This window comes from Silene latifolia, chromosome 8 (genome assembly GCF_048544455.1).
Source record: "Silene latifolia isolate original U9 population chromosome 8, ASM4854445v1, whole genome shotgun sequence".
Taxonomy (NCBI): domain Eukaryota; kingdom Viridiplantae; phylum Streptophyta; class Magnoliopsida; order Caryophyllales; family Caryophyllaceae; genus Silene; species Silene latifolia.
In genome coordinates, this window is record NC_133533.1 from 29,010,373 (window position 1) to 29,023,193 (window position 12,821).

Here is a 12,821-nt window from a genome sequence, read left to right on the forward strand (position 1 = left end):
TGGAATTTGGTTCACATTCAAGCGTACTTCTATAGTTTGTCCGGGAGATATAACTATCTAACTACCTCTAAAAGTTTTTACATAATTACAATTTTATCCAACAATGATTAAATTATGGTTGTTATTTGAGTCCATTTTTGAAATAATGGTCAAAATAAAATATTTTTCGTTTTGGGTCGGTTTTGAAAATATTTGTCAAAATGGTATCCACGTAGGCTCGGGATTTCTAGACCTGAAACACGCCACTACTAATGGCGTGTTTTGTGAAGGAAACACGCCATTAGTAGTAGCGTGTCTTTACAACAATTTTTTTCCTCAACTGACTGAACTTAAAAAAAAAAAAAAAAAATTACATAAGACACGCCATTAGGGGTGGCGTGTTTCCCCTCCGAAACCCGCCATTCCCAATGGCGTGTTTGTTTTAGTCCATTTTTTAATGAAGTTTCTTTCTGTACTCATTATAAACACGCCATTGGTAGTGACGTGTTTTATGTCCAGAAATCCCGAGCCTACGTGGACACCATTTTGACAAATATTTTCAAAACCGACCCAAAACGACAAATATTTTATTTTTGACCATTATTTCAAAAATGGATTCTTGTTATTTGAAAGAATGAGATTTGTTGCATCATTGAGTTGATTATTTTGATTAAATATTATTGTTTTCCTTGACCAATTGAAAAACAAACATGTATTAATGAAAAAATTCTAAAAACTATCAGTCCAAGTATCATATATATAAACTTCATATTGGTTTTATTTTCCTAAAAAAAAGTATTTTATTAATCAAACACTCTTTTATTCTTATGTCAATATTATGTTAACGGGAATTATTTGTTGGTCATACAGCATACATAAAATCTTAGACATGAACGATGTACTATATGTCTATATTACATTTTATTATGAAATTTATCACACATTGTTTTAATATCCGTGCAACGGACAAGAAAACTAGTAAAATAATTAATTAAGATGGTCAATTTTCTTAAAATAAAACAATTAATTAAAATGGTTAATTTCAAGGAGACTAAAAGAGAGAATATGCATATTAATTTTCCTAAATATTTATAGAAGACTAGAAGATGGTCAATTTCCTTAAAATAAAATAATTAATTAGTATAAACATGCACATTTATGTATCATCATAAAATTGTATATTAAATTTAAAATCCATGCAATTTTATTAAACTTTATAGTTTATTAGATGTATAGAGATGTTAATTATTTAACATACAAAAATATAATAAGTAGGTTATAAATAATTCAAGTTAGATTTCATAATATATAATATTGCATAGTTCTTTCGATTTGATTTAATGCATATAGTTATATGATAGTAATCACTCATAGTGAAAGTAACAATAATTACGGCGGGAGTAGTGAAATTATCAATATTAATGCGGCAGTAATGACAGTAACAATAATTACGGCGGGAGTAGTGAAATTAACAATGATTACGAGCTAGCAGTGAAATGTTATTACTATTGTTTCATTAATAAGAGTAAAATATTAATAGCGGGAGTAGTGAATTTGTCTCAAAATTATTTCATCGTAAATTTAGGATATGTTATAAAAAAATATATTATTGATAAATTTATGGGTTATGCAACTTTAAGTAATTTTATTTAATGAAAAAAAAAAAATTTAATGGTATGTAGAGGTAGCCCGGGCGAAGCCGGGCACCAATACTAGTAAAACTTTAAAACAGGTTGTGCGAAGCGCGAGATACTACCTAATTTTTATTTAGTATAATCCGGTCTTATACGAGCATTATTTACCTAAAAACACCTTACCTAAATAACTTTAACAATTATCACTTTCTATAATAAGGATATTAAGACTCTTTCGTGATATGATATATAAACCGTCTTAAAAGAGACTTCCTCGTTCTTTTTATCTCTCCAGTGATTCATATTGCTCTCATCACCCCGTCTCTCTTTCCTTTTCTCCTATTTCAACTTCTTTTTTAATTTATTTTTCTAGGGTTTTTTTGTGTGTGTGTTCATCTTCAATTCCTCAATAATTATCTTCATAGTTGATCGACGATAATCATACAACCAATTAATTAATGTCGATTAAGACTCTTTCGCCTCTCTATCCTTCATCGGTATGTCTCAATTTTTCTGCACTATCCGTGTATAATTATTTCGCGATTTATTATGTTTTTTTTAGAAATTGCAGTTAATTAAGCATTATCTCTGCTAAACTTGATGAATTTAGCATGTGTGTAATTTGTACAGAAGTTGAATTATTTAGTTTACCAAGTTGTATCAATTTCTGTCAGTTTGAATTTGCTTTGTTAGGTTTGAGTGTATGCAATTGTGCACTTCTACGCGGTACTATTAGGGTTTGTTTGGTTGCCTACGTAATTTATTGTGAATTGAACATCTTAGGAATTGGGAACGGGTTATTATCTCGATGCCAAATTCATATGGAACTCCTATTCTTCTAATTTATTGTTAATTGAACATCCTAGGAATTGGGAGCGGATTATTATCTCGTTGCCAAATTCATATGGAACTCTAATTCTTATATAACCTAGAAAATCTTTAATGTAACCTGTATGAATTACAATTGATTCCATTGTCGCAACCAAACATCTTTACCCAATTCGCACTAATTGTTAATTCATATCAATTTATTAATTAACGTTCATGGGAATTTTGTCTTCGTATGATAACACAAACAATCAGTGGCGTTTTTCGATGGGGTCCAATTGAACCCCCACTGAAAAATTGATATCTAGATTTTACAATAGGAAACCGGCAGTTATGTTAAGACAACCCAAACAATCAGTGGCATTTTCAACGGGGGTTCATGGAGTCAAATTGAACCCCTATTGAAAATTGATATCTAGATTTTACAATAGGAAACCGGCAGTTGTGTTAAGTTGGTGCGGTGGTAAATACTTTGAAATGGTAACGAGAGGTTAGGGGTTCGACTTGTATTAGCTATGTTTCGATTATTCACGGAAGTAGACTTCTGTACTTCTAGACGGCTTTTATGCTACTTTTGGTGGTTAGTTTATTGTTTGCTGCTTGATATTCCATGTATGCTTCGCTAATAGTATTGTTACTCCATTCTAGGGTGGCAGTTCTGTATATGAGATGTATACTGTCCAGGATAATGGGATTGCCGACACCTATACGGTAACCCTTTTTAGATTCTTGTTATTGGAACTGTGAATTTTTACTTGCTCATTTTATTCTTTGAAATTGTTTCTGTACAAGTAACTATTCTCACTTTGATATATCTTGTGTTGTCTCTCAGTTGCAAGGTTCTGAACTGAACCCACGTTTGCCCAGTCCATTCTATGCAAATATAGAAACCATGAACAATGACAGAACGTCAGAATATATGGTTGATCCAAGCTTATACTATCCTAATGCCGCGGGTTATGGCTATTATTGTTCAGGTAATGTGTCACAGTCCTTGTATGTGTGAAATTGTTCCATATTGCATGGTCTCATGTTTCTTTATCTTACATTGGCAGGGTTTGAATCATCTGGTGAATGGGATGAACAACATAGTGTATTTGGTTCAGATGGTGCAGATGTGCAATATATGGTGAGCTTGGTCATTTTGTTTGCTTAATTTTCTGATTGCGTTCTTTAAGTATTGTATCTTTCGTAATGCTTCTCTTCTCTGCACAGGCTCAGGGTACACAAGCAGAAAGCTTGCCTTATATATATTATACGCCTAACTATGGTTATGGAGAATCTCCCTTTAATCCGTACAATCCGTACATACCTGGTGCTATGATAGGAGCTGATGGCTCTTGTATTGGGACACAACCGTATTATCTCTCTCCTTACTCCGACCCCGTCACTTCTCCTGGATACTTTCCTGTTCTTGTTCAGTCTGGTACAAATGCTCTTCCAAATAGCTCGACAGACACAATCTCAGATGTTGGGCCATCTACAATGCATCGTGCTAATGCTGCAAGTGTGAAACGCTCCTACGCTTTTAACCCTGCTTCTTCCTCGGTGAAACCATCAAAAGCCACATCTAGTCAGACTAATACATTGAAGGCCGCATCACATATTTCTGAAGCAAATGTCAGAGCAACTAGACGTTCTGTGACAAATAACGGTCATGGAGTTTCTGCTACATCTCATATGCCGCAGGTGTGCTTTAAAGTTTAAATGATGCCAGCCTTTTCCAGTGTTACTTTAGGGGAATCTTTCGTGTGATGTGAAGAGGAAGGACTGAATTTTAGGGGTCTGACTGTGTAACCAGTAGTCTAATGTGAGCTTGAGCTTTAGTTCAGAGGACTCGTGGTTGGCTAGGAAGTATGAGTTCGTGCTTGGGCTTGACTTGAAGCTCGTCGATCCTAAAATTTTTAAGCTTGAGCGCAGCTCCAAACAAAATGAAATTTGGCTGAAGCTTAGATTAAGTCATTATTTCTTCCAGTTTAATTAAAAGTAACTATACTTTGAAATTATTAAAAAAGAAAAGAAAGCCCAAACCAGCTATTAATTGGAGTCTTAAGGAGTCAGCTCGGATTTGGAAAACCTGAGCTCAAGCCTAAGCTTTATATTTCATGTTACATAGTGACTTGGATTTTTTTTTTATTATTATTTTTTAAATCTTTTGACCCTCGTATTAAAAAAAAAATTGTTTAGTTGGATGTCTCTCTTAGGAGGCTGACTAATGGTTTATGTTTGTGAGTAATGTATTCCATGTTTTCTAATCTAACATATGATATTTCTTACCTTGCCATATTTTATACATCTCCCCTCGTTTTATGTCTCCAATTGCTGAAATATGTTTCTTATTAATTTTCAGAGTGCAAGTACATCAAGCTCTCTCCAGTCTGTTGCAAAGCTTCTCCCTAAAGCTAACCCATCAAAATTTTCATACCCAGCTGCTGCTAGTTTATCAGAGTACGCATCATCCACCAATGGCCAAGCAATTATGAGTGACTCGTGGTCCAATTTTTATCATAGAAAAACTTTCACCGACTTAAATGGAGGTCCAGATCCACTGATTGAGCAGAATCGTGGTCCAAGAACCAACAAATCGAAAAATCAAATCATTGTGAAAGCTTACACCACAAAGGCTACGAACTGCAATTCTGAAGGAAATATTGTAATATCTGCTGATCAGTACAACAAGGATGACTTTCCCTTGGAGTATGCTGATGCAAAATTTTTTGTCATTAAATCATATAGTGAGGATGATGTTCATAAGAGTATAAAGTACAATGTTTGGTCATCAACTCCTAATGGTAACAAGAAGCTAAACTGTGCTTATGAAGATGCACAAAAAGCAGCTCTTGGAAAACCAAGAGGGTGTCCCATCTTCCTATTCTTTTCGGTAAGTATTTCTTGTTTTAAGTTTAAGGCAATACTTCTTAATACTCCTTCTTGGTGCCTTTCCTTATTTAGTCCTTCATGTACAGGTCAATGCAAGTGGTCAGTTCTGTGGTGTTGCACAGATGCTTGGTCCTGTTGACTTCGACAAAGATATGGATTTCTGGCAGCAAGATAAATGGAGTGGCAGTTTCCCTGTGAAGTGGCATATTATAAAAGATGCGCCAAACCCCACTTTTCGCCACATTATATTGGAAAATAACGAGCATAAGCCAGTGACTAATAGCAGAGATACTCAAGAGGTTTGCAACGCAGCTCCTTTTTATGTTACTTGTTACTCACTTCCAATTTTTATTTTTTTCCAACGTTTTTGCACATAGACTAAAGTGTGGGTATTATAAGCCAAATCAAAGAAGGCATTACTTCTAGTTTGCTCAAAGATTTAGGTGGAATATAATATAATAAGCCAAGAAAAGCGGCAAAGTGGGCAAGTGGGGGACAAATTATATCAAAGCATAACGTAGATAGGAAAGAAGGTTAACATTTAAACAAACCTTGTATGGTGAAATTGTAATCCCGTCACAACTACCAACCCACGCTTCTGGCTGCCACAATCAACTCAAACACTGCCACCATACGAGATCAACCACCCCTACGAACAATCGAAGAAGGCATTTAATGTTCAATAGAGTGACTTGGTGGTTGGTTTTTGAATGGTGGAGAGAGGTGTGGACTTTTGTTCTACCTGACTCTTCATTTTTTAAGTGATATACTTGCTTGTCACAACACTCAATGATCTCCATATGGAATATGTACCTGACACTTCTCCTTGGGGAAACACTCAACCTCGCACTTCCAAACATCAACGATGAGGAAGAGGGACCTGTTCGAGACAGAGTGTAGTTTTTGATGATATTAAGTCTCACGTTCCATACATTTCTCTATCCCTCTTAAAACTATTGTATAAATATTGTTTAAAGCCATCCGGGGTACTTGTTATAGTTATTAGGACAAACTAGTATTAGATGTCCATACCCGTGTGGCCGTGTCTGAGCAATTCTAGGTGTAGTTGATGTTTGGAAGTGCGAGGTTGATAGGGTCAATTGGGTGGTTAATTAAAGGTTTTTCGTATGGTTTGTGTTTGCTTAGTCAACATGTTTATGAAAGTGGTAATGGGATTTGTGAGGGTATTGTAAATATGCGATTTATAGTTATTAGGACAAACTAGTAGTTTTATCATGAAAAGTTTGTTAAATAAGGAATGAAAAAGAAATGTGAAGAACATTGAAAATTTTCTGTAAATAGAAAATTAAGAACAGTAAAAATGGGAGGGAGTATCATGACCAGTTCATTTTAGTTAAGGAGCAACATGATAAGCATTATTATGTTTCTCACTTTATCCAAGACTTTCAGCAACTCTTAGTTACGAACTGATGATTCAGGCTTACCTATTCTTCTTAATGAGCTTTTATGGACTGTATACGGAGTAGTTAATAGTCTAAATTACGAATAGGCACTTGCTGATGTGGTCAATGATTGTTTCATTGTCCGGGTTTTCAAAGTAAACGGATTGGTATATGACCAGTGAGGTAGTGAGGTAGATTACTGCTGTAGTCTGTCATAACTTCTGAGTTTTGAAAACCTGATTTTGAAAACTTGAATGTGCTGTTTATGATTCCATTTTCCGCTTTTAGCTCTGATCATTTGGTTAAATTGGTTTACTTTTTCTTCTTCATAGATGTATACTCGGTGTTTTTAGATCCCCGGGCTTTTTATTTTTTCATCTTGTAACATTTATATATCCGTATAGATGCATATTCCTCGTCTCAGACTCTCAGCTTTATAATATTGCATTCGCAGATACTGTATAAGCCTGGTCTGGAAATGCTTAAAGTGTTCAAGAATTATACATCCAGGACGTCTTTGTTGGATGACTTCATCTACTATGAAAATCGGCAGAAAATTATGTATGAAGAAAGAGCACGTTTACTTCGCAGGGCTAATGGACATGCCCATGTACATCAATTTCAGCAGCCCATCAAGGTAAATTATGTGGCTGATCGTTCAGTGAAAGAAGATGGAGTAGGGTCATGGGTGGAGAAGATTGCACAATCCGACAACTCGAGGACTCCAGAAAAGCCGATTGGATCTTCTGAGAAATTTTGTGCAGAAAGTACAAGGCAGAGCTCCATTGAAGTAAAACCTGTTGATAATGTCTCTACCCTGAAGATTGGCTCGTTAAGTATTCATCCTAAGCATCAGACTGAACAGAATCCACCAACATCGGCTTCGGCTCCGGCTCCAAGAACTACAGTTGCACCAGCTAATGTCGTGACAGTAGGGTCGATTCCCGTGAAAGTCGATGTCGGTAAATCTTCAGGAATGCTTACTATAGGCACAATTCCGCTTGACCCGAAAGCATTAAAGAAGGGTGTCCTTGAAAAGAGCGCGCTCCAGAATTAACGTGGGAAAATCGTAGTTGTGCCTTATAAAGTTGAAAGGTGTCCATTTTGAGTTCACAGAAAGTTCTGATTTTGTTGGTAAATTGTTGTGTTGATGCCTCTGATATCACCAAATATTGTCTACTTGAAAAAGAACAAATTAGTGGACATTGTTTTGAATATCATTGGATTGGAAGACAAAACTTCAAAACTTTTAAAGGAAAAAAAAAAAACAGTAATATTGTAACTGTAAATCGCGGTTGGTTTTTTAAATACGTATACACACGACAGTAGGACGCATACACATACTCATACACCAGTACAAAATTGCTTCAACTATCCTATTACCTCATCACTTCATCAGTCATCAGTTGTGTTGAGAAACAACCAATTACCTCCGTATTCAGCGAATTAAACCTATTCAATAATTCAACTTGCCTTAAAAATAACCGCTCCTCAAAAATTATACCGAAATGTTGATTGTTCGTCGTTGGTTGTGTAAAGAAGACGCACACGGTGTGACGGTGGCCAATGTTAAGTCTTTTTAATTTGATTTTAGAGTTTTGTAATGCAAAAGACATGGTTTTTTGGCTCTTTTCTTTTTAATTAAAAACAATATTAGTCTTTCTCAGACAAATATATCCGTTTTAAAATTAAATTAAGTTAAATACATATCACTTACATAAATAAAACACTCGCATAGATAATAAGACAAACTCAACAGATCAAGGGTATAAAAAATCGTCCTGAATGTGATAGCGACAAGCCGATAGATTTCTCGAGACAACCTCACCGTCTCGCCTCGACTCAACACCTTCATGTAAGTTGCTTAATTGTTTTGTACTAATTTGATCGATTAAATCCCCCAAATTAGGAATCTGATCGTAATTGACTTTGTCAGTATTGATTCATGTATGTATTGTATGATCAATTTGCTACTGAATTTGAGTTTGATGGAACCCTAGAATTTGTATATGATTATTCAATTTCTGATAAAGAGTATGAAATAGGAGGATTATTATGCTTGTCAACTAAGAATTTGCGTCTTTTACTTTGATGATTCTTAGATATATAGATTAGCTGTTCATCATTGTTGATTTTAGTGGGTTAGAGTTTCCGATTCGTCACGATAACTCAATTCCCTTAACTGTCCGTTTGGAGAATCCCTTATTTTGTCCATTAGTTAAGCGTCCGTAGATTACAAATGTCGCCGCCTTTTTGCCATTGTATTTCAATCCAATTTTTGTTGTTGTTAAGATTAGGGTTTGGAATTTTGTTATTTCACATTCTAGAATTGAAATGTTGTTCCATTACATTTTCGTTCTTCCTTTTTGTTTTTCATTTCCCCTTTTTTTATTCTCATTTTGAGGCGTGCGTTCACCCATGGACGGTTCGAAAGGATGATTCATGTCAGCCGACCTCAAATCATTTTGGGATCAAGGCTCTAATGTTGTTGTTGTATTGTGTAGAGTACTATAGATCCTTGTTAATCGACTTTTTATATCGAAAGATTGACTTGATGGGAGAACAGTAAACTCCGAAATGCGTCTCTGAATATTATGTCTCTGAATTTTCAGATATGAATATAGGAGAATATATCAGGTGATTGTCAGTTGCTGGACGTTTTCTGAAATTTAGTCGGGGAAATGGATGAGGTGGTGGTGGCTGTTGAGGAAGTTAAGAAGCAGTGGGATGAGACATGGACTCGGATTCAAGGAAATATAAGGGAGATTGAAGAGTATGGGAAGTCCAGAGAAATGAGTGAAGTGAAGAATTCTCTTCCGAGATTGAATGGTTTAGCACAAGATGGGTTGGCTATGCTTAATTCGTTGCAGCTTAAGCTGGATGTGTTGGCTCCACAACTTCCGGCATTTGATGAGGTTCAATCTGCGCAAGAACTTCTTGAGAAGTGGAAGGATCAAATACAAAGGTAAGTGAACAGAATACCATCCTCACTTCTAGTGAACAAAACAGAATAAGAAGAATTGAGAAAAACGGCTGTTCATTACGATTCTTCTTCGAAGAACATTACGGGCTTTTGGATAGAATAATTGGAATGAAGGGTAAGAATGGAAAGGAGGGACTAGGGAGGGGTTACGAATGTTATCCGTCCAAATCTTTCCTATGTTTGAAAGGTTTTAATTATTTGTAGGATGAAAAATGGATTTCACCATTTCCCTCGAACCTTGTTGTTTATTAATCAAATAAATAAAATTGCCCACCGCTCTTTCCTCCCTTTCCTTCTCTCAATCTAAACAAGCGTAACTGCAAAACCTGTAAGTTTCTCATTAGACATCCCGAGTCTGAGCAATGTACCTAATACACCATCTTGCCTGCTAGCAATTATACACTTTTAATCATTTTTCTGCAGCTTGCGTCTTGCCTTGAGGAATGCTAATCTCCAAGCAAAAGCAAATATGAGGAAAACGGCCCAGGAAGAGGTAATCAATTGTTCCCATTTATTCTGCAGTTAATGGCTAATGACCTTTATTTTTGCAATGGCACTGTCTACGTCTTCTCGTTGCTTACTATTCTAGGGAAATGTGATTTAGCCAAGTTTATGCCCAACTTGTTTTCCACTTGGCAGATTGCTTCGAGGAATGATTTTCTTTGTTATTCTCGTTTTTATAACAAATGTTCTTTACTGATTAGTGAGTCTTGTACTAGATGGTATCAAATGTGAGACCAATCCAATTCCTTATTTAAGACTCCTGTAATTACAGGTTTAATCGATTGATCTTTTATATGAAAAAACTCTCATATAATTTGTTGTGCTTATGTATTGCAGAGAGAACTTCTATTCGGAGGAGGCAGTGAGTCTACAACACGCAGGCGCAATTTACAGTATGCCCTTCAAGTTACTCTCAAATTAGGACCCATTGTCCGCAATACTTGCATATAGCCAATTAGCTATATACCTGACCTAATTGAGTTTTACAATCGTTTTAATTCAGGACCAAGGCTGGGATGACATTTGCGGCAGAAAGCATCACTGAGAGTCTCCGTCGCACTCGCCAACTGATGCACCAGGTTTCTAGCTGGATCTTGCAACATTCAATTATAAATTGCTTTTATTATTATTCCCGTAAAAGATGTAGTGTTTCTCTACAGTGACATTAACCTTTTCCCTCCATACTTATCTTTGTCAAAGTGTAGGAGGTGGAAAGGAGTGCAAGTACATTAATGACTTTTGGTACGTAATCTTAACTCTCCACACTATTGCGTTGCATTCGACCTATTCTTGTTTAGAATCTCTCACTTTTGTCCTCGTTTTTTGTCCGCCTTTTCATCTATGCAATTGGTATTTTCTTTAATCTTGATTGCTCTTTATTTGGAGGCTTTTAGTAACAGTTAAAATTATTTTGAAAAATAATTGATTGAGAAAACAGAAGGCCACAGTAGGATGAAGTAGATAACAGCAAAGATGTAGATTATGAGTATTTGTTGTACAGTAAAGTTCAGCTGTTTCCCTAAAAATATACGCTAGTATGCGACACTAAATCTTGAAAGCTGCTTCATATTAATTCTTTGTTGACTCAAAAAAGAGAGCTCTTGTAGACTTGTAGTTCACCAGGACTTCAACTTTGCTTCACGAATGTTGTAGTGCTATAAATGCAACTAAGAGTAAAGTCATTGAGTGATGATATTCCTGACTTGATTTTGAGCCGGATCATCAGCGAAACTGCCCCTTTAGTCCTTTACACCCAGAAAAGTTGGTTTTGTAGTGATATGTGATAAAAGTTGCCCATCTTCTTTTTTGCCTGTAGAGGACTCGACTGGAGTACTGAAGAAAGCAGAAAAGGAGTATACGGGTCACAAATCACTTCTTAGTCGAACACGAAACTTGCTTTCTACAATGCAACGCCAAGATATTATTGACCGGTAGGTGAACTCTCCTCTGTCTATTTTCCACTGATTTCCCTCGTCATTTGACCTAGCTGGTATGTTGTTAAAAACTCCCATTTCCTCTCTCTTTTCCGTTTTGCAGGGTTATAATTATCGTAGGGTTTCTAGCTTTTTCTCTAGCCGTTCTATATGTCGTATCAAAGCGTATTGGAATACTCAAGCTTCAACGGTTAGTGGTTGCTTCCATAAAAGGCGGCATGGTTAGAAGGGCAGGTATCGGTCAACAACAGGTACCTGATGTGATTAATGTCCTGCAGCATGATAATATCCCTCCTGCTCTTGTGGATAATCCGGCTGAACATGTCTTGCATGATGAACTGTGAATCTTTTAGCCTGACGCTATTACTATGCTTCAAAACGAGCTCTCGTTACTCCTGTAGATTATTTCATCTAGTTTTAGTGTACTAATTTTAACATTTTGGCAACGACTAAAATTCATACATTTGCTAATATGTCCATATTGAAAATGTCCCCCTCGTACTGTTTATGATTGGTTTTGTGTTGTGTATTGTTGGTTCTTTTTCCGAAATTTTCAAGCTACCCACCTTTAGCGAGTGGGTTAATGTCGGGTCTTTTTGTACATATACTTAAATGTCCATATACTCCTTCGATATACTGGAGATACATGTCTTCCAAAAATGATTTCATTTGCAGGAATATTTTCCCATGTTTGTTATGATCGGCGCCTCCGCTAGACTAACTCCTTAGTCTTTGATGGAGTATATGAGTAACGTTTGGTCCGCAGAAAAGTAAACCAATCTATTTTCATCTGTTTGGTAGACTACAATCCAATTTGGGCATCGCTTATTAGTTACTCCGTATTACCCAAGCATGTCATCATAATCTAAAGTCGACCACCCAAAAATGTTCCACAAGTTTTGTTTGGTTTTAAATTTTTTTTCAGTCTCGAAAATCATTTCAAAAATATGTATAGTAATTTAGTACTCCGTACTATGGTTGTACACATACCCTTGTTTATGATATTTTAACAACTACTTAATCTAAATTCGATGCAAATGACATGGAGCATAACAAAATCTATTACTGTTATACAGTCTCCGCTTAAATGTGTTGTTATCGAGTTACTTCTTGGATAGGTTATCAATTTATGTTGACCATTCTGATCAATTCTTTACGTTTACTTTTAGCACAAAAA

At 35.8% G+C, this 12,821-nt stretch overlaps 2 protein-coding genes across 2 annotated transcripts; both read left to right on the forward strand.

Moving 5' to 3' along the window:
• Positions 1–1,880: 1,880 nt before the first annotated feature.
• On the forward strand, positions 1,881–8,013 carry LOC141596666 (uncharacterized). Its single transcript, XM_074416886.1, has 8 exons — positions 1,881–2,110; positions 3,090–3,152; positions 3,274–3,418; positions 3,497–3,570; positions 3,657–4,130; positions 4,792–5,322; positions 5,408–5,620; positions 7,179–8,013. Exons 1-8 carry the CDS (start codon positions 2,072–2,074, stop codon positions 7,779–7,781), a joined length of 2,142 nt encoding a protein of 713 aa, XP_074272987.1. The 5' UTR covers positions 1,881–2,071; the 3' UTR covers positions 7,782–8,013.
• Positions 8,014–8,477: 464 nt separating this feature from the next.
• Positions 8,478–12,156, forward strand: LOC141596667 (uncharacterized). The gene is made up of 8 exons (XM_074416887.1): positions 8,478–8,579; positions 9,337–9,689; positions 10,131–10,200; positions 10,548–10,603; positions 10,714–10,789; positions 10,916–10,952; positions 11,527–11,641; positions 11,748–12,156. Exons 2-8 carry the CDS (start codon positions 9,406–9,408, stop codon positions 11,986–11,988), a joined length of 879 nt encoding a protein of 292 aa, XP_074272988.1. The 5' UTR covers positions 8,478–8,579; positions 9,337–9,405; the 3' UTR covers positions 11,989–12,156.
• Positions 12,157–12,821: the final 665 nt, after the last annotated feature.